This window comes from Pezoporus wallicus, unplaced genomic scaffold, assembly GCF_028554395.1.
Source record: "Pezoporus wallicus isolate ANWC-B61680 ecotype Strahan unplaced genomic scaffold, APGP_CSIRO_Pwel_v1 scaffold_7383, whole genome shotgun sequence".
NCBI classification, from domain to species: Eukaryota; Metazoa; Chordata; class Aves; order Psittaciformes; family Psittacidae; genus Pezoporus; species Pezoporus wallicus.
The window spans coordinates 2109666-2131656 of NW_026636323.1; the positions used below are offsets into that span (position 1 = coordinate 2109666).

The following is a 21991-nucleotide window of genomic DNA, read 5'->3' on the forward strand; positions in this document are numbered from 1 at the left end:
GCGCTGCCGGTCCTCTGCCAAAACCATCCCGGTCGCTCGGCGCCACGAGCAGCAGTCGCGTAGGGCAAGTCTCCGTTGGGAAGCATGTAATGGAGGCACCCAAGAGCTTCGGGGAAGCTGCAAGAGCAGATACATGCAAGGGTTTCTTTTGGGGCTACAAAGCACCTACCTTTAATGATTATTTTGAGGAAACAAAAAGAGAAAGATTCGTGTCTATTAAGTTCAGGTGTCTCATCGGATGGTTCCTGTTATTTCCATCATTGAATACCCATTAAATTGGATCCACATTAGGGACACCAGTCCTGCCCCAGCGGGGGAGTGGCCCACACATGCCAGTTTTGTAAGACTTAAGTATGTAGATTTAAGTTCACAAAAGAGTTTTTAGATTTGTCAGCAGTACAGATGAGGACAAATGAAACAGCAGCATCCAGAACTGTGCTGCCATCGTATCTCAAGACCAAACTTACCTCTCCAAAGGACAGTTGATTTTTTATGTTAGAGCATAAACTGCTTTGAGAAATTCAAAAGTTGATTCCTTTACAGCCAGCTAACTCAAGTGTCTCTCACCTATCTCTATAGCTTGTGGTACTGAAAACATTAAATGTAAAACACCAGGTTTCAGCCTGTACAGTGCTTTTGATGCATGGCTGGTTCCATAGTGATGTTTTGGCACCCAGCTCCTGTTCACTGCCTCACTTCTTGCCATTTTCAGAAGGAGGTCGGGTGCCCAAGGGACCTGACCTCCTTCTGGCTCTGAAGGTCAGAAGACCTTCTCTGCATCCAGCACAGCTGCCATGCTTTTCCCCTTGTGCTTTCTTTCCAGCTGTGTGGCAGATGTCAACCCGTAGCTCAGAGGTATGTGTAGGAAGCACAAGCCAGCAAGGGAAAGGGAAAAGAAGACAACCTTCTTTTGTTCTGAACAAAATCTGTCCACATCTAAAGAATAACTGGGCTTATAAATACCAAAGAGATGAAATCTGGTGGTTTTCCAGCCTCCGCTCCAGGATATGCCCATGATGGTTGTGGGGTGTCCAGCCCAGGGACAGAAACATACAGTGGATCTGCCTTGAGGCCAGTAGCTGTTGCTGAGGAAAATGGCTTCCTGCTGTGAGCACAAATACTAATGAGAACCCTGATCTAGCTGAAAAAGATCAGAGGAACTTCAGATATACCAGAAATGCAAAGAAAATATTGGGTCTGGTTCAAGTCAGTCGAAAACCAAATTGCAAACAAAAATCCAGTGAACTGGGAACTGCTGCTGTTGGCCAGCTTCCTCAAACTCTGTCTGACTTGTGGCAGTACTCACTTGCCTGTGTGCTTTTTGTCCTTCAAGGTTGGGGGGTTTTGTTGATTTGATTTATTTTGTTCGGTTTTGGTTGGTTGTTTTTTTTTTGGGGGGGGGGAGGTTGGTGGTGGTGGTTTTTTTTCCTATTGCATGCAACAGCAATTTCAAAGTGACTTTTTTTACCTTTGATACACAAATGTCCCATACTTCCCAGACAAAGATCTTTTAATCTAGGTAACTTCACTAACAAATTACTCTTACTCCTAAAAAATACACTCTTTCATCCATGCAACTGCTAGTTATCAAGGATATTAAGCAATCTAAGGAAAATTATTTATTGTTCAATCAAAGTATAGAAAACAGAACATGGAAGAAGAATTCTCATAGTGCAAAGAAGCATCTTTCCTCCAAAGCCCTATCTCTGTTGTGGCTTTCTGTGCTGTAAATCAGACCCATCCTAAGCCAGACCCCTCGAGTACCAGAAAGCACTTCCATATTCCTGCTGAGCACTTACAAACCAAGATCTCTGCACGCATGTCCCATTTCTGCCCTGCCTAAATCTTTTGAGGGGAATTTTGAAATTAAGCTACATGTTGTCCACTACTAGCACCTCCACGCAGAAAGTATGGTTTGGCTTAGTAGACTAAGGGTGCAGGGCGCAGAAACAGCCATGTGGTGGCAATGTGCTCATTGTAGCGCTGCACTTCACAGTCATAAAATATCTCGGGCAACATTTCAAGTACTCTCACCATCTCGGTGTTTTGTACAGGGTCCAAACAAGACCAAGACTGGTGGTCTGCCCGAGGAATGGCATTATGGAGAAACATCCTCAAATACTCTAGGCCTGATGTTTCAGCAGCAAACGGCAAGAGCAGGCAGCATGCAGTTTAATGGCATATTATTTGCAAGCTTCAGTGCATGAGAGTGCTTTTCACCAACTGTGTCTTCCAACAGTCAGGCTAAGAAGGAAGTCAGTACAAAGGTCAATTCTTTGACACTAAACAGTGATCTCTAAGTATTTCAGGTCATTTGAGATGCACAGCTAACTCCAACCACTAACTGATTACCACATCTCAGCAATCATTTCTACATTGAAGTCATAAAATCATTTACAATTTGATGTATTGTTTCTAAAGCCATTTATAACCTAGCTTGCTCTTCCTTAACAATTGCCATATTTTGAATAATAGCCATAAACCATTAAAAGAATATTTCAAGAAAGTAGCCATGTAGAAAAAACATATCTGAACCCTACAATTAATTAAAAGTGATGAGGGGAAATGTACATTTAGCTTTCTGGTACTTATAACACTTTTTTCTTGGCTTGGGATTTGAAAGTTGGAGCTGTCAGTGTTATTTGGTGGAAAACATCATGGATGTAAACACAAATACATGGCTCTGAGGTCTCAATCCATGCAAACACACGTGCAGCTCAGCAGGGCTTGAAGGCATACAGCACTGCCCAGAAACACTGCCTGGTCCAGCAGAGTATCTCAAGTATTACTGATCACTGAGGCACATTAGAAACACAGTTCATTTAGCTTTCCATGGGATGCACAGTGTCCTGCTGCTCTCAGCTGGGCACTGCTTCTACATGCCTTATAGCAAGCACTTCACTTAATTGCTAATCAAAAGAAAAGGGGTAAGGGAGAAGGAGGTAGAGTTCTGTGTAGTTTCAGCTGAGGAAGTGGTATTAGCCCTCATCACAGTGGTTTAAGCCACTACTGCCCACTTCATATTGCAAAGAACCTAGGAGCACAAAACTGGTGTCTCAGTTTAGGAAGTCACTTGGAGATCAGCAGCAAATTGCTTACAAATGTATATGTCCAATTTAACGAGCTACAGGCCACTGTCATTTATGCACCTATATAGCTAAAGGTTTCAGCAGATGGCAGAGCAGGAACACCTTTTTTATTTGTATCTCCACAATTATTTGACTTTTCAATCCCACTAAAGAGGCAGAAAAAAAAAAATCCCTTTACTTTTGTCAGTATCCAAGATGTCAGGTATGTAAGTGTAGACTGTAGGAGATTGCAAATGCTGTATATTTAAGTATAAATAGTTGCAAACTTGTATAGCTTGGTCCTCTAATACATGTATTAAACTTAATGGGAATTTTGTATTTTGGAAAAAAGGGAATCACAGCATCATAGAGTGGTTTGGGTTAGAAAGGACCTTAAAGTTCAACTAGTTCCCCATCCAACCTGGCCTTGAACACTGCCAGGGATGTGCTCAGCAGCAACAGGGTTTCTAGGGGGGGGGAAGTGCTACTGGATTCGAGCAGCAGCTGCCGCCCGAGTGTTGCCCTCACAGCCAGGAGCACAGCCACCACCGGGCCCCGGTAGGAGCCTCAGAGCCGCCCCGTCTAGGCCTTGGGGACGGGGGCGCGGTGCTGCGGCCTGTGCACCCCAAACCCGGGTCACCGGCCGCTGGGCGTCTCCCCGCCCGCCCGGAGCCGCCTCCCGGGGCCGCCTCCCGGGGCCGGGGGCAGCGCAGGCAGACACCCGCCCAGCGCCTCCCCGGCCCGCGCTTTCCCCGGGCCCGCGGGGGAGCCGCGCCGCCTCCCTCGGCCGCCTATATAGAGGCGGCTGCGGAGCGGCTCGGTCCGGTGGTGTGCTGTGTGGTGAGTGGGGGGAGGCTGCGGCTGCGTGCTCCCCGCTGGGGGGAGGAGCGGACCGGGAAGGAGCGGAGCGGTCTGTGGCCGGGAGCCGGGCAGTCCCGCGGCCTGTGGGCTTGCAGGCAAGCCTGTGGTGCGCCGCGGCCTTAGGGCTCAGCGGTATTGGAGGTCCCCCGGAAAGCTGCGGGCAGCCTCCCTGGAGAGACATGAGGCCGGGGGTGCGGGGCTCGGCCGCCTCCTTCCGCGGCGGGCCTCTGCCATCGCCCCTCCAAGCGCAGGCCGGGGCTTTCCTGCGGTGAAAGCGCGGTGTTCTGGGAGCAGGGATCGCCGCCTGTGCAGCCAAGCCTCCCGCTCCGGATGAAACCTGCCCCGCAGCTTTGCCCGCGGTCTGGCCAGTGAAGAGTCCCCTGCACCGGCCCAGCTGCGTGGTTAGCGCGCTGTTGCAGTGCCGCTGGGGCATGGCCTGCTGTGACCTTGGGGAGTGGAGTTGTAGCCTGCCTTTGTGGGCTCTTGCAAGGAGCTGTGATACCTTATGGGATTGTCACCTGGTGTTTGATGCGTGTGTCAGCCGAGAGTAACGTTTGGGGCTGTGGGTGGAGGACTCGGTGGTACCTGTTCCATTTACTAATGCTGTGTTTCCAGGTTTGAGGTCTGGACTCACTTTGGAAGTAGAGCAGTTTTTGCCTTGCTGTATCTACAAGCAGTTTTTTATCTGCTAGTGTGGCTAGAAATAGGAAAAGAAAAAAGGATAGGTATGTACATACATAATACTGGTTTAGTTTTGACTAAGTTGTAAACCTTCTGAAAGCAGAGATGTGATATTATGGATCAGGAAACTAAACTTTCTTGGCTTTTAAGCCCTACATGTTTGTACAGGCATCTCTGGTTTTCCTTTTGCTGCCAAGCTTTCAGTGTGGGTCACTTGGCATGTGCTCCCTTTGGGGACTGGCACAAGTCAGTAAGCACTCAGCATGATGCAGGCAGTGTACATTTTACTGAATGCAGGCAATTGTTGCTTACTAAGAGTTACCCTCATTCATAGGCTGCCCCACCTAATCTGTTCTTTTCTGCCTTTAAATGAGAAGCAAAACTGGAGTGCTGCGTGAGCACTAATGAGGATAAGGAAATGTAACTTGGTCTTGGAGCATAACATGTGGTCTTGAAATAACATGTAGCATACTTTGCTGTCAGTAGTGAAACAGCTCACATCCGTAATGATAATTTGGGAATAGTATGTGCATTAGTGTCATTTATTACAAGAATAGTGATTGATTTTTTTTTTTAATGCATTATGTTAAGGTTAATGCAACATGTACTGGACATGTGAAGTTACTGCAAACATCTGTGCTTGTCATGTAAAAGTTCTACAAAGGATGAGGTTCATACAGTCTGATTTTTAGTTTTTCTTAATCTTTTAATTTAGCCTATGGGAATTTGTATTTCCTGTTCATATTATCCCAGAATACCTTTTGGCAGGCAGCAGGCTTCAGAAGCAGCATTACAGTAGGTAGAAGAGTGAAAAAAATCCCGTTAATTGATGTACTGTGCTTGAAGTCAGGCTTAAAAGTCAGTGGGGGGCTGATTCATGTGTGTATTTGTGTGTTTGTTAAGACTCATGCAACATTTTTGACAGCACCACCTGCCAAGTGTCTTGCTCAGAAACAGGGTTCTGGAACAGTGAGAGATCATTGACTCAGTGATCTTACTCCAGATAAGCAAGCTTGTTTTAGCTGCTCACCCACCTTGCTGCAGACTTGAGAACTGAATTAATTTGAATGATTTATTTGAAAGTGTTGCCTTTGTATTTCTGCTTTCCAGCTGCCTTCCTGAAAGTTGCGGTGTAATTCTTATTTATAATATGCTATCGTGTGAGAGACTTGCACTAGGAACGTGACAGCCAGAAACAATTCTAGGTGTTCATATTCATTTGCTTTCTACTCATATCTTCTGAGAGCCACGTAGAAATACCTGATGTGTCTTAATTATATAGTTTTCTTGGCTGCTGTTCACCATGATGAGAGCAATTCTGTTTTGCTCTATAGGTGGGGAGCTGAGATGGGGTGGGGAAATATTCTTGCCAGCTAGCCTTATACACCTGATGGAGACTATGTTTCTATGAGAAAGCATAGACCCAACTAGATTGGAAAAGACCTTCAAGATCATCAGGTCCAACCTTTACCCCAGCACTGCGAAGTCCACCACTAAACTATATCACTGAGGGCCTCATCTTCACAGTTTTGAACACTTCCAGGGACAGTGATTCCACCTGGGCAGCCTGTTCCAATGCCTGACCACCCTCTCGGTGAAGAAATTTTACCTAATATCCAGTCTTAAGTATCCCGTGGTGCAGCCTGAGGCCGTTGCCTCTTGTCCTGTCACTCCTTTACTTGGAAAAAGAGATCAGCCATCTCCTCTCTCCATTCTCCTTTCAGGCAGTTGTAGAGATGGAAAGGTAATGCTCAACACTTCCCTGGAGGTGCTCTGCTTTCATTTGGGAGATCCAGGGAGACTAGAAGCTGGAAAGCCCAAGTAATTTGAAGCTGGGCAGTGATACTCCAGAGGACTTGTATAATGTGGCAAGACTAGTCAGTCAAATTACAAATATGCCAAGTTGCAGTCTTGGGGACAAGCATTTTCTGCCTCTAAATGGCATTGAAGAAGGTAAATTGAAGAGTGGAAGTGAAAGCATTCATGTGATGCTTCTACCTGTCAGTTATTGTGACAAATCATGTATGCTACATCTTTCTTTTCCCTCAGGAGACAAGTACCTCCACATCTGCCAGGAAAGAGGAGACTTCACTCTGAAGTAACTGATAAACAAGTTTGAAGCATGAAGATCAACTCTGCTATTCAGGCCGCTATTGACCTCACAGCAGGAGCTGCAGGTAATGCTGGAGAGAACTTAATTGCACAGAATTTCTTAGGGACAGTTTCATTGCCTCTGACAACTGTAAAAGCAGTTTCCTGATGCTATAAAAAGCCTCACTTTCCGTGTTTTAAGGACATCGAGATGAAGCAGTTGATCTCAGCCAGTGTTGTAACTGCATCATTATTGCTGCTCCCTAGTGAAATCCCTGCCACACAGTGGAAGTGTAACCCTTATTTCAGACTAGAGTTTTCCAGAGGAAGATTTAAGTTTCAGTGTTGGTTCTTACACTTACAGGAGTTTAAAAATCACTCACGAGTAGAATTTTGGAATGAACTCAACTGTGTGAGTGATTGAGGTGCTGCTTTTGTCACAGGAACACTGTAACCAAACTGGGCAAGAAGAGGCTATCTGAAGAGTTACTGGCTCAGACAACATCCTGGTGTGAATCTTTAAAAGCTGGGAAGCTCAGTAATAGGACTGATGATGATGAGCTCACTTAACGAACTTCCCCTTCAGTCTGGTCTGTGATATAAAGTTTTGTTGGACCACTTGTGACAGTCACAAATGTGGAAGCAGTTTCATTGTCTCATTAACATTACCATGTTGGTAATGTCTGTGGCTGCCAGATTAATTATTTACCTCTACCAGAGAAAAGGGGTCTCTCACTCAAGCTGGCAGTGTTTTATCAGGAAAGGAGGAAGGAAAGATTTGTCTAGTGATACTGTTCTGTGCCCGCATTCAGGCTAACAGGGCATGCGCTTGAGGTTTGCCTGGGTTTTGGCAGTAGAGAATCTTCGAACTAATTATGCTGATTTCTTCTCTGGTATAGTTCTTTCTTCAGACAGGATGGAGGAATTCAGACCTTTTTCAGCATGACTTCAGTAATCCTAAATCATTGTTCTTGTTCTTTTTCTTTGCTACTTTACTCTGCAGTAAAGATACAGCTTTACTGTTCCTCTAATATTTATTTCCCATATTATTTCCACATACTTGCTTTGTATTGCTTATGTTCATTGGTAGTGCTCATTTCTGTGTTAGGTGTGTGTCTGCACCCTTTAGAGAGTGTATTTAACTAGTCAAACAGGTAGTTCCTCCAGCAAATGCGTGACCTGGTTTTACCTTTCTCTCTGAATGCAGTCTCCACTAGCTGATAAGTAATGACATACAGGGGCAAGTACATTCTGAACAAGAATAAATAAATCATTTAGCTGCCTGTGGGTCAAAGTCCTTTGCCTAGGATCTGAGCAACCGCTGATCACTTCTTTGATTAAGTATGACTCTTTCTCCACTGTTCCCATCTTACTATGAGAGCTGCATTTTTCTAAATGTTCAGGCAGGGTTGACTAATTTTTTTTCTGGTTTATTTGGTTTTGTTGTTTAGATTTTTTTAGATTCCTTATTCCTGGCTAAAAGAATTATTCTTCCCTTTAATAGTTCAGACATTAACTGGGACTCTTGGTCTTTACCTTGAGGTAGAAGTTCATGGCTGGAGTTTACTTGTGCCACCTCCAATAAGAGAGTCCTTTCTCTTTTTGGAACAGCTATTCAGAGTCAACTCCCAATTTTTAAGCTTTGCATTCCTAAAACCATGCCTGGATTTCTTGGGCTTCTTCCAACAGTTGCTATTCTATACATGTGAATGTTTTACATCTGCCTTCACATCGGAACCTAGTATTTGTCCTGTAGATTAACATCTAGGTGACTTCTGTGCACATAAACATTGGCTAAGCCCTTCCAGCTCTGCTTTTCATCTGAGGCTTCCATGAATGTTACTGGTCTGAGCCAGCTGCTGCTCTCCTTGGTTATCTGTTCCAGAGCAAGAAGCTGTTTGTGCTTCTTTGCATGATTTGCTCTCAAGCTTTTAATGATCCATCTGATTGAGAATGAGGTTTAATGACAGTTAGATCTTGAGCAACAACTATGTGACACAAATGTGTTTGCAAAGAGTAAAAGTCATTGAAAATAATCCTGGTTAAACAAATGCTTAGTCTTCCTCTCCCCACTTAGAAGAAAAATAACTAATTTTAATTGGATTCATACATTTGTTCCTATTTTAGTTTCTTTACAGTATCTGCATTTGCAGATAATTATTTCAATTTTATAGATGAAAAGGCATCTCGTTAACTTGCCCTCTTTAAGGTATAAGCATGTCAACTGTGCTTTCATTAAAGATCAGCTTCTAGTTTAGGATGGTTCTTTTATCCTTTTTTGGTTATTTTGGTCTAGGATGGTTCTTTTACTAGAAAAGCAAAACTATAAAGTCTATATAAGGTACACCTATTATATGCTTTCTGCTAGGTGTTGGCTTCTAACAGGTTGCTGTCAGCATACACTGGTATTTCTTACTGAAAAAGTGTAATGTTAGCTCTTTCTGCAGACTACTGAATTGAGTTGGATCTGTGGAAGAACAGATTTGCACTGTTGACAAAGTGGTGGTTGATGAAACTGATGGAAATATTTTGAGTTTTCAGGGTATTGACCTTGCTCTTGAGTTTGGAAAAGATTACACGATAAGAAACTTTGCCCTTTTCCAGTTTATACTGGACACTATATTCCAGAATGTAGGAATAAATGTACATAAAAATCATCTGGACTTTTGAAGTAAAGGGCTTGAGTCTTTGGTTATCAATTCACAGTGTTTCATCAGTTTTTGACACTCTCAGCAGTATTCTCTTGTCCTGGAGGAATCTTTGCCTCACTTGATAACAAATCTTCCATTTTTTTTTCTTTTATTATCAAGAGAACATGAAATCAGATGGTTTTTGATTTTGTGATTCACTGCAGAAATGAGAAAAGGAAAATGCTGCTTTAACTCGTTAACACAAGTGACTTGATTGCAGAACAATACCTCTAATTCGGAACCATTTATGTAAGTGATCAGATTCATTTAGTTGCCTGCTTTGAGGAAAGTAAAGAAATGTTTAATGAGAATCAAGCTGTTACTGCTCTTATGCCTGATTTTTCTTCTTTGGGTAACTAAATCCACCACTGACAATCGCTGCCATTGTGTTAAAATCAGTGCACTTGTCTTTTCCTGTGGAGAATTAACTCATCTTTTTCTGCGTAATTTTGCTAATAATGGTGTTTGTCTGTAGATGTTTGAGTTGTGGTAACCTTCAGCCACCCTCGTAACTTCCACTGCTTGCTTAGGTGGGACAGCATGCGTGGTGACTGGCCAGCCCTTTGACACTGCAAAGGTGAAGATGCAGACATTCCCAGACATGTACAAAGGACTTGTGGACTGTTTCGTGACAACCTATAAGCAAGTGGGGCTTCGAGGCTTCTACCAGGGAACCACACCAGCACTTCTAGCCAACATCGCGGAGAACTCCGTTCTGTTCATGTGCTATGGATTTTGCCAACAGATTGTGAGAAGAATTGTTGGAGTGGACAGGAAAACAAAGCTCAGGTTAGTAATAGAAATCTGCTTCACATTTTAAAATAAATAAATAAAAAATCATGCAACTATTGTACTGTCAGGGTGCAGCTCATGTCCTAGACCTGCCTCTGCCAGTATGCACTGTAGTAAGCTTTGTGCTAGGATACAGTGCTTAACTGCAACAGAACCATCTACTTGTCACTGCAGCTGCCTAGTTTAGATAACCACAAGTTAACTGGAATACTTAAGACCTAGAATGTTCTTACCAAAGGGACTGAGCATTGCAACACCTGAAAGTTGCTATTCCCTTGATCTCTAGCTGTTCTGATTTTGCAGGGGAAGTAGTGGCTCTTCTCTTAGGGGGGTGTACTAAGGGGAAAGAGCACTTTTCTAATATTGTCTTTATTTAAGTTTCAAAAGCTTGAATGGAATGGTGTCAAGACCAAATATTTAGTTTTACGGTGTGACTGGCAATAAGTGGTTATCTGAAGAATGACAAGGGATTGTTTAATACTCTGAGTCCTCTGCCAGGCTGTGTTCTTAGTTCAGAGGATTTATTTATCATGGTATGATCCCATCAGTAACTGGACAACAGCACTTGTCCAGTCTCCTCTAGAATTCTTGAAAGCTCCTTGCATCTGCAGTATGCTTTGGCAGAGTTCTGCAGGTGATAGCCATTAGTTCTGTAACTGTTGATCCATAGCCACTGTCTGCATGCTACCTGGGATCTTGCAGACCTCTATCCATTGCTCTGTGCCCCTCTTCCCATCTGAGTATTTTCCTGGATGGAAGGATCCTAGCCCTCCTAGCCAGTGAGCACTGAATCTGTTCACAGAATCACCGAATCATTATGATTGGAAGGGACCTCTGGAGATCATCTAGTCCAACCCCACTGCCAAGGCAGTGCCACTTAGAGCATGTTACTCAGGAACGTGTCCAGGAGCATTTTGAATGCCTCCAGTGAGGGAGACTCCACAGCCTGCCTGGGCAGCTCTGCCACTCTCAATGTAAAGAATTTCTTCCTCATGTTGAAGTGAAATTTCTTGTATTTTAGTTTATGGCCATTGCTCCTTGTACTGTCACGGGGCACCACTGGAAAGAGTCTGGTGCCATCCTCCTGGCACCTGCCTTTGAGATATTTATATGCATTAATGAGATCCCCTCTCAGTCTCCTCTAGGCTAAACAGCCCAGCTCCTGCAATCTCTTCTCGTAAGAGAGATGTTCCTGTAGCTGTCTTTGTCTTTCTCTGGAACTCTTGTACTGTGTCTGGGCTTCTAGCTGGTAAGACCAGAGCTGTGCGGGGTATTCAGGGTGTGATCACGTCATGGATGTATGCACTGGCATAACAATCGTCAGCTCTTTCTAGCTAGGATGGCTTTTCTCCAGGTGCACCACTCTAGAGCCGTCAGTGGTCCAGCAGTCTGTGTGCCTTACTGTTGCCCATTTCTCAAGGTATATCGTCTGTGCAGCACTGAGAGTATTTGCACCTTCTCCATCCTTGTGCTGTTCCACAATGTATAAAAGACTTCTCATACCATCCTAACTCCACTCAGAGAGTCACGCAAGGTTACCCACACTTAGCTTTTTATTAATAGCTGTGTTCTGCCTCTGTCACATCTATCCAAATAGAGGTAGCTGAGGAGGCCTTAATTCTCCATTTAAGATCTCTGCCATGATATGGGTAGCTATCTAGGTACAAGACAAATATTTTAAAGTGGCATTAAGTGAGGTGTTCTTCTGTCACATATTAAGATATGCTGTATCTTAAGACTGAGGCCAACTATGAGGGAATATGAAGTGATGAGGAAACAAATTATATTAATTGCTTTCTACTTGCATTCTTTTTCACTGTTTTCTGGTAGTTGAGATCTCAGCTGAGACAGAACTGTTTCCACTTTCTTAGATCAGCTTACAGACCCCTTATCTTATTCTGCCCACTAAAATGAGGAAGCAGGCCTACCAACAGCATGCTTTGCTTCTTAACTGTGTTTTTCAATCCTTTTGGGAGGTAGACCACAGGTTTGCAGGGGTCCTAGGATCATCTCTTGATGTGACTGAGACAGCATGTTTCTGGTGCATGTAGGAGAGGTAGCACAGGAAGCTTTCAAACAGTATGCATATGGGTACTACACCATGTCTTTGGAGTAGGATGCAGAATGGGAAGTTAATTTGAGTATGTAGTAATAGCAAGTACTTCTGACATCTGACCCTTCTTTCCTTGGTCAGGTAGTGGTACTTTCCAGATCCAGGATGGCTGTTTAATGCATCATTGATTGAAGAGCAAATACTGTGACAGCATGGCTGTGCTAGGACAAAACACTTAAAGGGTTTAAGCTTACTTGAAAGATTTCTCCCTTTGTGCTGTTCCCTTGATCCCTTCATCTGGATCATTGTAGGGACATCTTACAGGTGCATGTGTGAGAGAATTGTATTGACATGGCCTGCAGTGGCGCCCTGAGTACATGTAGCCTGTCCAGGACATTCATACTCATTGTGGGAGAGTTGGAAAGTCTTTGTAGTGTGCTGTAAGGGTGGGAAGAAACCCTGATGAGGTGGCTAACCTTGAGACATGAAGTTAATAACTATAATTGCCTTCATTGCCTCTGCTGTTTAAAAACTGTCATACTGTCTTAGCCTGAATAAGCAAATCTATCAAGTCACAAACTGAGGTGAACCTGACCATTTTTCTTACCCATATATAAGAAATTCCTTGTCACTTTCCCATTATTTTATAATGTTTGAGATGTCTCAAATCCAGCTATCATAGTTTGGTTTTGCTCACTTTTCAGTTGTAGCTTTAAGCAACTTGGAAATAAGCTTCCCTGGCCTTCCTGTGTTTAGGGATACCCTGGTCAGTGTGTGAAGCCTTGCAAACAGTTCCAAGGACAGTTACAAAACAACACGTTTTCGAGTTAGGGGAATAAATGCCACTAATACATGAATCAGAGAAAACAAATGGAGAGAAAAATGCTAAATTCCTTTTATCTTTAACATCTGTTAGTCCAACCATTTCATTCCATGCTAAAGCCTAAACTGAGATAACCAGAGAAGTGCTAAAATCCATTTGTCTTTAAATGCCCATTTAGTCTGACCAAACTGATCTCATTCTGTGCCAAAATCTGAACTGGAATAACTGTTATCCTTGTTCACCTCAGTTTGACTTTCTCAGTACATGACTGGTCATCTTCAGCATGTAATTTTCTTTGGAGGAAAAAGAAGTCCACCAAGATTAATGCCTTTTATAGAAGCAGCAGCAGTGTTAAGGGCAGGATTCTGGCTCCTGTGATGTGTGATCAAAACTCTCCCATCCAGAACAAATACTGAATTAGGCATTGTGAGTTGAAAGGTAACTCAAAGAGGATTCAAGGCTTATCACCTCTGCAGTGAGGTTCACGGTATTAAAGACCAAAGCCTAAACAGTGCATCTAGTTGAATTTGTATGTAGAACTAAACATTAACAGGCAAAAGTAGAGAAGATCTGAATTATGGATAAATCTATTCTTTTATGTACACGTGACAGAATTCCTTTCATCTGATAGCATCTGATTTTTTTTCTCTCCTGAAGGACAAAGGATCCTGTGCACTCTTTAGTGCATAGTTAGAAGGTACCTATTCCATATTTTCTTATCCTTATTTTTCAGAGTGTAACCTTACTGCCTTGCTCTAGCTCATAACTTAATGACTGCAGGGCTCAGCCACATACTGTATTTTTAACTCTGCATTCCTCTTGTCTTGAACTTTAGTGGGTTGCATTTCAGATCTCTGTTCTGCCAAGCTCATACTGCAAGAGGGCTGTGCAATGAATGTTGTCATTTCTTATTTACTGCATATTATTCAGATGCTGCTCTGCAGGCAGTTACTGATTCCTCCCACTTTGACAGTTCTAGTCACTGCCGTATCTGAATATGTCACAAGCTTTGCTTCATGTCACAGCTTTAGTTCTGTGATGCTTCTGTAAGACAAAAAGCTGTAGCTTTAATCTCCGATACTACAGATGTATGAAACTGCTGGACACAGGGAAAACGTCTCCTTTGTATGGAAAGAATTTCTGTGTCCCAATGAGGTCAGGCTCAGCTGACTCCCCAGGAAAGAAGAGAGAAGTTCCACTTGTTCTGTGCTATTGTGCAGGTCTTGTCTAGCACACCAGTGTTTGTAGGAGCCTGTTTAGAGCTATGTCATACTCATAAAGCAGTATGAGTCTGAGTCTTTGAGTCATGGCAGTTTAGCAGCCCAGACTTGACGATTTCACCACAAAGTAAGCCCTAGTTTTGGAATACTGTGAGTCAGTGTAGATTACAGTGCTGTCTTGTTCAGTGGTGTGGTTTGTTTGTGCTGCCTCTGATTCACGTAGTTTTGTCCATGACAGCACATCCATAGAAATATTATAGTGGTCCCTTATGCCTTGCTTACAGATTTCTAGCATCTTCCACTGAAAACCTGTATTAATACTGGCAAGGTGACTTTAAAAACACTGATCTTTATATGAGGTGATTATTGTTCTTTTTGAGTACCGAGAAGTTGTCCAATAAAACAAGTCTATGGAAATATTTATAAAAATCTAAGAAGGCAAAGATTTGATAGTGCTTATTGTGCAGCAGTCACTGAAGTGTAGCAAAAAGGGTAAAGGTTGGAGCTTATCTTCAAGTGTCTTTGAGCTGTGTATGAAGATGAAATGAGCTAGGTTTTTATCTGACTAGTTCAGGTAACTGATGTCTTCCTGGAGATTCTTTCCCTCAAGACTGTCAGTTTGTCTTGATATTTAGAGTACAGGTTCAGGGAGCTGATCACAGGTGCAGTGGTTCCACTGCACTCGGGGTCAGTGCCCAAATAACTTCAGCAGTTTCTCTCTCACAGTGATCTGCAGAATGCTGCTGCAGGCTCCTTTGCCTCTGCCTTTGCCACCCTTGTCCTCTGTCCTACAGAGCTGGTGAAGTGCCGGCTGCAGGCCATGCATGAAATGCAGTTGTCAGGAAAGATAATCCAGGGACACAAGTAAGTATACTGTTTACAAGTAAGTATTCAGTATCTCTGAAACCCTTTTATGTGTATCTTTTATTTTTGTGTATCGGTTCAGGGTCACATTTGTAAGTGCACTGTTAACCAGACAAGAGCTGTGCCTGGGAGGGTTGCAGCCTGGGGATTTTTCATGTATTGGTAAAGCTGGATGCCAGTGAGGGGCTCCCAGCAGGATCTTGTTCTAAGTCTTACCTGAATTCTGGTGTCTGTGCAATGGATCTAACCCTTAACTGTTACTGCAGTTGCCAGTTGTTCTGTAACCTTCTCATTATCTGCCTATTAAACATCACTAACTGGATCAACCTCTCTATCAGTACAGTTTGGTCAGTAGTGAAGGGTGTTATTCAAAAGGATGGTCCCCTTGGATTTTACCGTGGCCTGTCGAGCACTTTGCTGCGGGAAGTCCCAGGCTATTTCTTCTTCTTTGGAGGGTATGAACTGAGCCGGACTTTCTTTGCCTCTGGGAGATCAAAAGATGAATTAGGTATGGTGCCTCTTTTTCCATGTGGATTTTAGCATGCTGTTGTGGGGGACATAAAGGAGAGGGGGGGCATATCTTCCCTGAAAATACACTAATGAGGCACAGTAGCTATAAAGTAAAATGAAGGAAACTGGGCATCTAAAATATGGAGTTCTGCGTTTTGTGTGTATATATAGTAATGAATTCTTGAAGTGACCACTTTGCAACAGAGCAGTATTTTAAATGGAGAATAAATACACTGAGCTAACATTAACACTATGAAAATACCTAAATATCTGACCCTGATGTAACACAACTCTGAACTATTTCATTTCAGCAGCTGTTTAGAGAGAATCTGAAGTCTTTAGCTATATCAGGTGTGTTCAACTGTATGCTGAAATGTGTGCTGACCATGAGATGTAATGACAATGCTAGTGAGAGAACACTGAAAATTAGACATGAACAAATGAGAGGCCAGAATAAAGATGGTTTGTCTCCTGCTGAAAGACTGAACAGTCATACTTTGTCTTGATGTTAAAATTTCAGTCAAGATTTCAGCTGCACACATTCTCTTGTGGTAAACAAATACCTGGTCTGAAACACAAAATGAGGGTTGCATTATGAAAAATGACTGGCCACAAAGTAACTTCACTGTACCAATAAATCTCTGTATAGGTGATTAGTGACCTTGTGTGAAATAGTTTAGAGTAACATCAGTTAGCCTTCAAAAGTGATTACAAGTGTGAAAGGAAAGGAGTTAATTTAGTTAATAGTCAGAAGAGAATTCCAAGTTATGCTTATTTAGCATGGCCAGTAATCTAAGAAGCACTCCTTATAACCTTTGAGCTTTCTAGTTAGATTTGCAATTTACCAGTGGCTTAAGATTAACTTCAAGGCTTGTAGGGGAAGCAGAAACTTTTGTCATAAGCCGGTTCCTTTGATAAGCAGGTTTTCTTCTGTTTCTATAGATGAAATAAATGTGATATTTATGTTGGTGAATATTTCTGTGGTGTTTATAAAACTTATTTCTTAACTTTAGGTCCCATTCCTCTGCTACTAAGTGGAGGTTTTGGAGGCAGCTGTCTGTGGATTGCTGTGTATCCTGTGGACTGTGTCAAATCTAGAATTCAGGTTCTTTCAATGGCTGGAAAACAGACAGGCTTTATGGGAACATTTGTAACTGTTGTGAGAACTGAAGGTGAGTATGCAGCATATCAACTGCATCTCTAGGGCTGCACATTGAAATCTCTACCCTCCCCAAACACAAAAAAAATTGCTTAAGAAATGTCCACTGATGATGTGTTGGAGACACTTCTAACTAACAGAAATACTGATGCCTTATGTAGTCTGGACAGCTTGGAATCTAGAAATTGAGCCCATGCCTCTTGGTTCAGGAAACAATTCACTTAAAGCTAACAAAAGCTCAGTAGGCATTAAAAGCAGATAAAGGAATGAGCTCTATTCCCCATGACCAAACCTGTCCATGAAAATTGAAGGGACTGGTTCAAATTCAGAATAAAATTTTTTTCACCTCTAGAAGTTAATATACGGCTGACTGAGGGCTGTTTGATAAATCAGGCCTATCTAGCCTGGCAACTTGGGGCATCTACCTCAGTGCCTAATCTCTGGAAAAGACCTGTGCCATGCGCTTCAGAAGACAGTGTAAGAATGTATGTGGCAGCAGATATGAATGCTAGCCCTGTTGCTAGGGAAGATACTCACCAGAGCATGAGTCTGACCTGGGGCACAGCTCCAATATAATCCTGCTGTTCTTTCTGTTCCCTTTTGCCTGCTGTGGTGTAGCTGCTGTGACCCATATCCTCAGGTGACCAGGGTGGCCTTCTGAAGACCCTGTCATACCTAAGATGAGCTTCAAACATAAGCACTTAAATGGCTAAACTCATGTTACAACTCTAGATGCTCTGGGCATATCAATATCCAGTAACGCTACAGTTAGCAGCTACACGAGTGAGTTCAGCACTCTGTGCCCCTAAAGGCAGAAGCATTACTTCAGTATCCTTTGAAGGTACAAGCAGTGGTTAACGCAGATAGGCAGGTAAATAAATTGCTAACTGGCTCTGATTTCATTTCCAGGTGTACTTGCCTTGTATTCTGGACTGAAGCCAACTATGATCCGTGCATTCGTGGCCAATGGGGCACTGTTCCTTGCCTATGAGTACAGCCGAAAACTTATGATGAAACAAGTAGATTCTTACTGATACCTTCTAGCAGGTGGAAAATGAAAAGCTGTTTAAGGATCACTTAAGTAAAGGATCAAAAACCTGTAGATCACATCATGGTCTGAGCAGGAACTCAGCTGCAGTTTAAAATTTGTAATCTTTTAAATTCAGGTGATTTTATAGAGATATGTACATTCTGATTGAATTGGCCCAGCAGAACTATCTCCATCTTGCAGATTCTGCACTTAGGTACATTACATGTCATAATGTATTTTCCTGACCTGTAATGGTGCTAAAAAAAAAGACTTATGTTGACCTCCTGTTGGGTTTACTGTAACACACAGCGGTGGGCTGTGACTTATTCAAGCAAAAGCACTGCTTCTAAGGCTGTGCTGTGGTGGTGAATTCTCCCATTGTTGCTAGCAAGTGTCTGACTCTAAAGCACAGCAGTCATATCTAATGTTGGTGAATATGCAGATGCCTCAGCTTGACTCCTGCCCTTCTTCCCTGTGACTTTCCAAGGTCACAGCAGTTGGTGTCTACCTGTGTACTCTGTCCAAGTAAATGGGCTTACAGAAGTAGGAAGTGTTCACGCCCTGCCTTGTACTTATCTGACTTAAGAGTCAGAGACCTGCCTGCATTTGAGATAAAGACATGTAGTTACTGGATTTAAGGAGTTCATGCAGCATCTCATTATTTTCAAAGTCCTTTCAAGTGCTGGAGTATGCTGAGCACCTCTGAATTGAGCACTTAAACTAAGGGAGACTGCTGGAAATAGCTGCAGGCTCTGAGCACAGAATTGTAACTGTGCAAGCTTGTGTCTGAGTCACCTTGACATGCACGAGTCCATGTGCTTGGAAGATGGGATGCCAAAGAGGAGCAGGAAGCCAGAACTGAGTTTTTAAAAGCAACTGATGCTATGGTCTCTGTGGTGTAGCACACAGTTGCTTGGGCTGGAGTCCTGCCATTTGCTGTATCTATTCAGTAGAGTGGAAAAAGCTCATATGACTGGATAGCTTATATCACCTTCAGGCCTGGGGGCATGCCTGCTTGGTCATGCTACTTGGTGAAATACATAGTTAGTGTTACCCAAAATGATGTTACACCTATTTCTAGATGCCACTTTAATTTTTTTAAAGAGGATGCTCTTTATACAAGCATGCTGTGCCTCATAAGAAGCAGCTACTGCAAAGGCAGAGCAGGTCTCAGCAATACAATTCAGGATTGAGGAGTTGTACAGAGGGATGGTTGTAGGGTTTAAGTGTCAGTCCATGCCTGTGGAGAACACAGAGCCATTTGACCCACCATGATCATCATTGGTATGCACAGGGTACCAGCTTGTCACAGCAACTGGAGTTTGTCAGTGATTGGCAACAGCTACAGCTCTAACAGCTCAGTTCTGCATGTTACAGTTCTCCTTTCAGATTCTAGAAATGGGAAAAAGCTTTAGGTACAGATGAAAGCATCTCAGTAACTACTGCCTCTTGCAGTGGAGCCAGGGTTCACTTAACACTGCACTGTTACAGCCTTCTTGATGAAAGGCATGTGCTGCAGTTCCAGAAACTCTTGCCTCTCCAGCCTTCCTGTGCAGCAGGAACTGTTCATCTCCCTTTCATACACCCATGAGAAGAGGCAGTTTTAAAGCAGGGCATGGCTGAAGAATCTTCAGTGGCTACTGCACCAATTTGCCTTGCTTGACTGGTGCACATGGGGAATGATACTGTGCATCATCAGTACTTTATACCAAATGTTCAAATAATTCAGGTAGGAAGATGAGGCTTTAACAGAGTTGCTAGAATGTCCCTTTCCAAAGTTGTACTATTTCTCTTGGCTAAACATTTATATGCGCTTCTGCCAGTTACAAAAAGGCAAGGACTGACTCCAGATCAGTGGAATACTTCAATCTATTTCTTAGATTTGTCTTTGCTTTCATTTTTTAAAGCTCATGGTTGCAGTTTTTAATAGAAAAGTTGAAGCTTCAAAAGAAGCAGGGTATTTAGAACTGAACATACAACAAGAAGCCCATGGCTGAAATAAACAGGCAGTTTGAGTTTCTTGTTTGAAGGTGATGTAAGCAGTAATTTTTCTGGTCACAGTTACTTCAGCTGTAACATGTATCAGTTGTTCAGCTAAGAACTTCATGATGTTGATACAGGATTTCATGGTAATAAAGTCTGATTTGATTAACCGAGTGCCTGACAGTTGTTTGTGCAACAATGCTTAACAAGCTTGTCTTGCTTAAGTGCAAAGAGAGGTTGAAGTCAGTATCACTTCTCTTCCAGAATTAAAGTGCTTTTGCAGTCAATGGATGGAAAAAGCCCTTAAAATCACAGCTCTAACAAGGTGCTGTGAAACAACTGCAGATTTTTCTTAACCTACTATGGAAACTAAAGCCTCTAGTTCAGCTTTTGGCCTAGTGCTTTGTTAAAACCAGTCAGTTGTAATATTAAGGTTCAACTCAACTTCCAAGTTCTTAGATTGCAGATTGGCATGATGCACACTGTAAGGGTAAGTCTCCTGCCAGCATTACCATCTTCTGAGCAGTGGTTCTTGGCTCTCAGGAAAAATGTAGTATCTCCCTTACACAGTTTGTTACTCATTCCTGTTTAAACAGGAATGAACAGCAACCTGACTTGCTGTTTCAGCCTTCATTGCTGCTACACAAAGAGATTAGTTTACTCCATAGGCAGGAAGACAGCTGTCCTTAACTGCCATACAAGCTCTCAGAAAGGGCATCCTAGGACAGCAATATCAAATTGCCTGAGCTAAGCCAAAAAACTCAATCATCAGCCAGTTCTGGCTGCAGTAAAATGACATCCTCTTTCAGCTCCTAGTACATTCAGTGCAGGCAGACCTTGGCTGCCTTCTTGCACCATCACCCTCCACTGATACAGCTGTGGTCACTCCTGTGTAAGCAGGAATCTCTTCCTTTTCTCGTACCAGAGATAGGGGTTACATTAACTTTGCCAGCTTACCCCTTGGCCTTGAGGAGTAGTTCCTTAGGTTTATGTGCAACACATGCAGTCTCTTAAGCAACACTAGTCTGAGGAACAGCACTGCACAATTTGAACCTTTGCAGCAAAGGCTAAGCTGCAGCAGCAGACTCCAGAGCCAGCAAATCAGTTCTGACCCTCTGCTCATACCTATCACAGCTGTCAGAGCAGACATGGCATCTCGCATCCAATCTCATGTTCCCAGTACAAGAAGAGCAGTGACATAGTGAAGCAAGTCAAGCAGAGGACAAGGATGGATAGTGAAGACCGAGTTTGCCAACCCATAACAAAGCTGAGGAGAGCTCTTGCTGCCACCTACAGTCACCTCCTTCATGGGAGGGGATGGAGCCAGGTACTTCTGGAGATACACAAGAGCAGGACAAGATGCAGCAGCTACAGTCTGCAACATGCAAAATCCCAGTCTGGAAGAAAAAGCAGTGATTAATTCTTCTGCAAGAACCCTATCTAGGGAGATATACATAACTGGTTTGTGAGCCACCTCTAGCTGGATCTGTTTTGCAAAGGAGCTTGGGCTACATGTGACACAGGCTCACTCTATCCTGCACCTAGAACTGCAGACGGTGGAACACTGCTGGTCATTCAAGCCTCCACACTTGAAGTGCTGAAAGCAGCAGCTTCCAACACTGTGGGACCTTCCAACAGCTGATTCAGGGAAATCTTACTTCATTAATTAGGTATTAGCTATGGAAAGCTATGTCCCTCCCCCCATAACTCTTAGATCCTAACAATAAGACAACTACAGAAGCAACAGCTCAACACATGTTTCTCAAGGAAGACATGACGAGTCTCTACAGAAGAGCACATTGTTGTGCTCACAAGCTGATGAGATCCAGGGTTTGGGCATATGGCCGTCTCAGCCCTCTGCAGGTAAGAGAAACACCAGAGGAGCAAACCACCCCCAGAGTCAGCTCCCAGGCTAGAGTGTTTCTCAAAACCCTACAGCACTGGATTTCTGATAAGTGGTTCAGTACCAAGACCTCTACTGGTACAGTAGACAATGTCTCCCTTCAGATTCCAATATTCTACTGACCTGTGGAAAACCCTGATGCTGAAGGAAGGTGTGTCAGATTTTTCCAGCAGCCTCTTGCAGACTGCTGGTCTCCACCCACCATCAGGTTAATGTTCTTGAAGACAATTGTCTTAGCTTAATAAAGAAGGGATTACCTGGAT

The 21991-nt window shown here is 43.1% G+C and overlaps 1 protein-coding gene across 1 annotated transcript; it reads left to right on the forward strand.

The window, feature by feature from the left end:
• The first annotated feature begins 4344 nt into the window (after positions 1 to 4344).
• On the forward strand, positions 4345 to 17931 carry SLC25A15 (solute carrier family 25 member 15). Its single transcript, XM_057400006.1, has 7 exons — positions 4345 to 4658; positions 6663 to 6787; positions 9922 to 10180; positions 15006 to 15143; positions 15482 to 15651; positions 16667 to 16825; positions 17722 to 17931. The coding sequence occupies exons 2-7, from the start codon at positions 6733 to 6735 to the stop codon at positions 17844 to 17846; spliced, it is 906 nt and encodes a 301-aa protein (XP_057255989.1). The 5' UTR covers positions 4345 to 4658; positions 6663 to 6732; the 3' UTR covers positions 17847 to 17931.
• The last annotated feature ends 4060 nt before the right edge of the window (positions 17932 to 21991 follow it).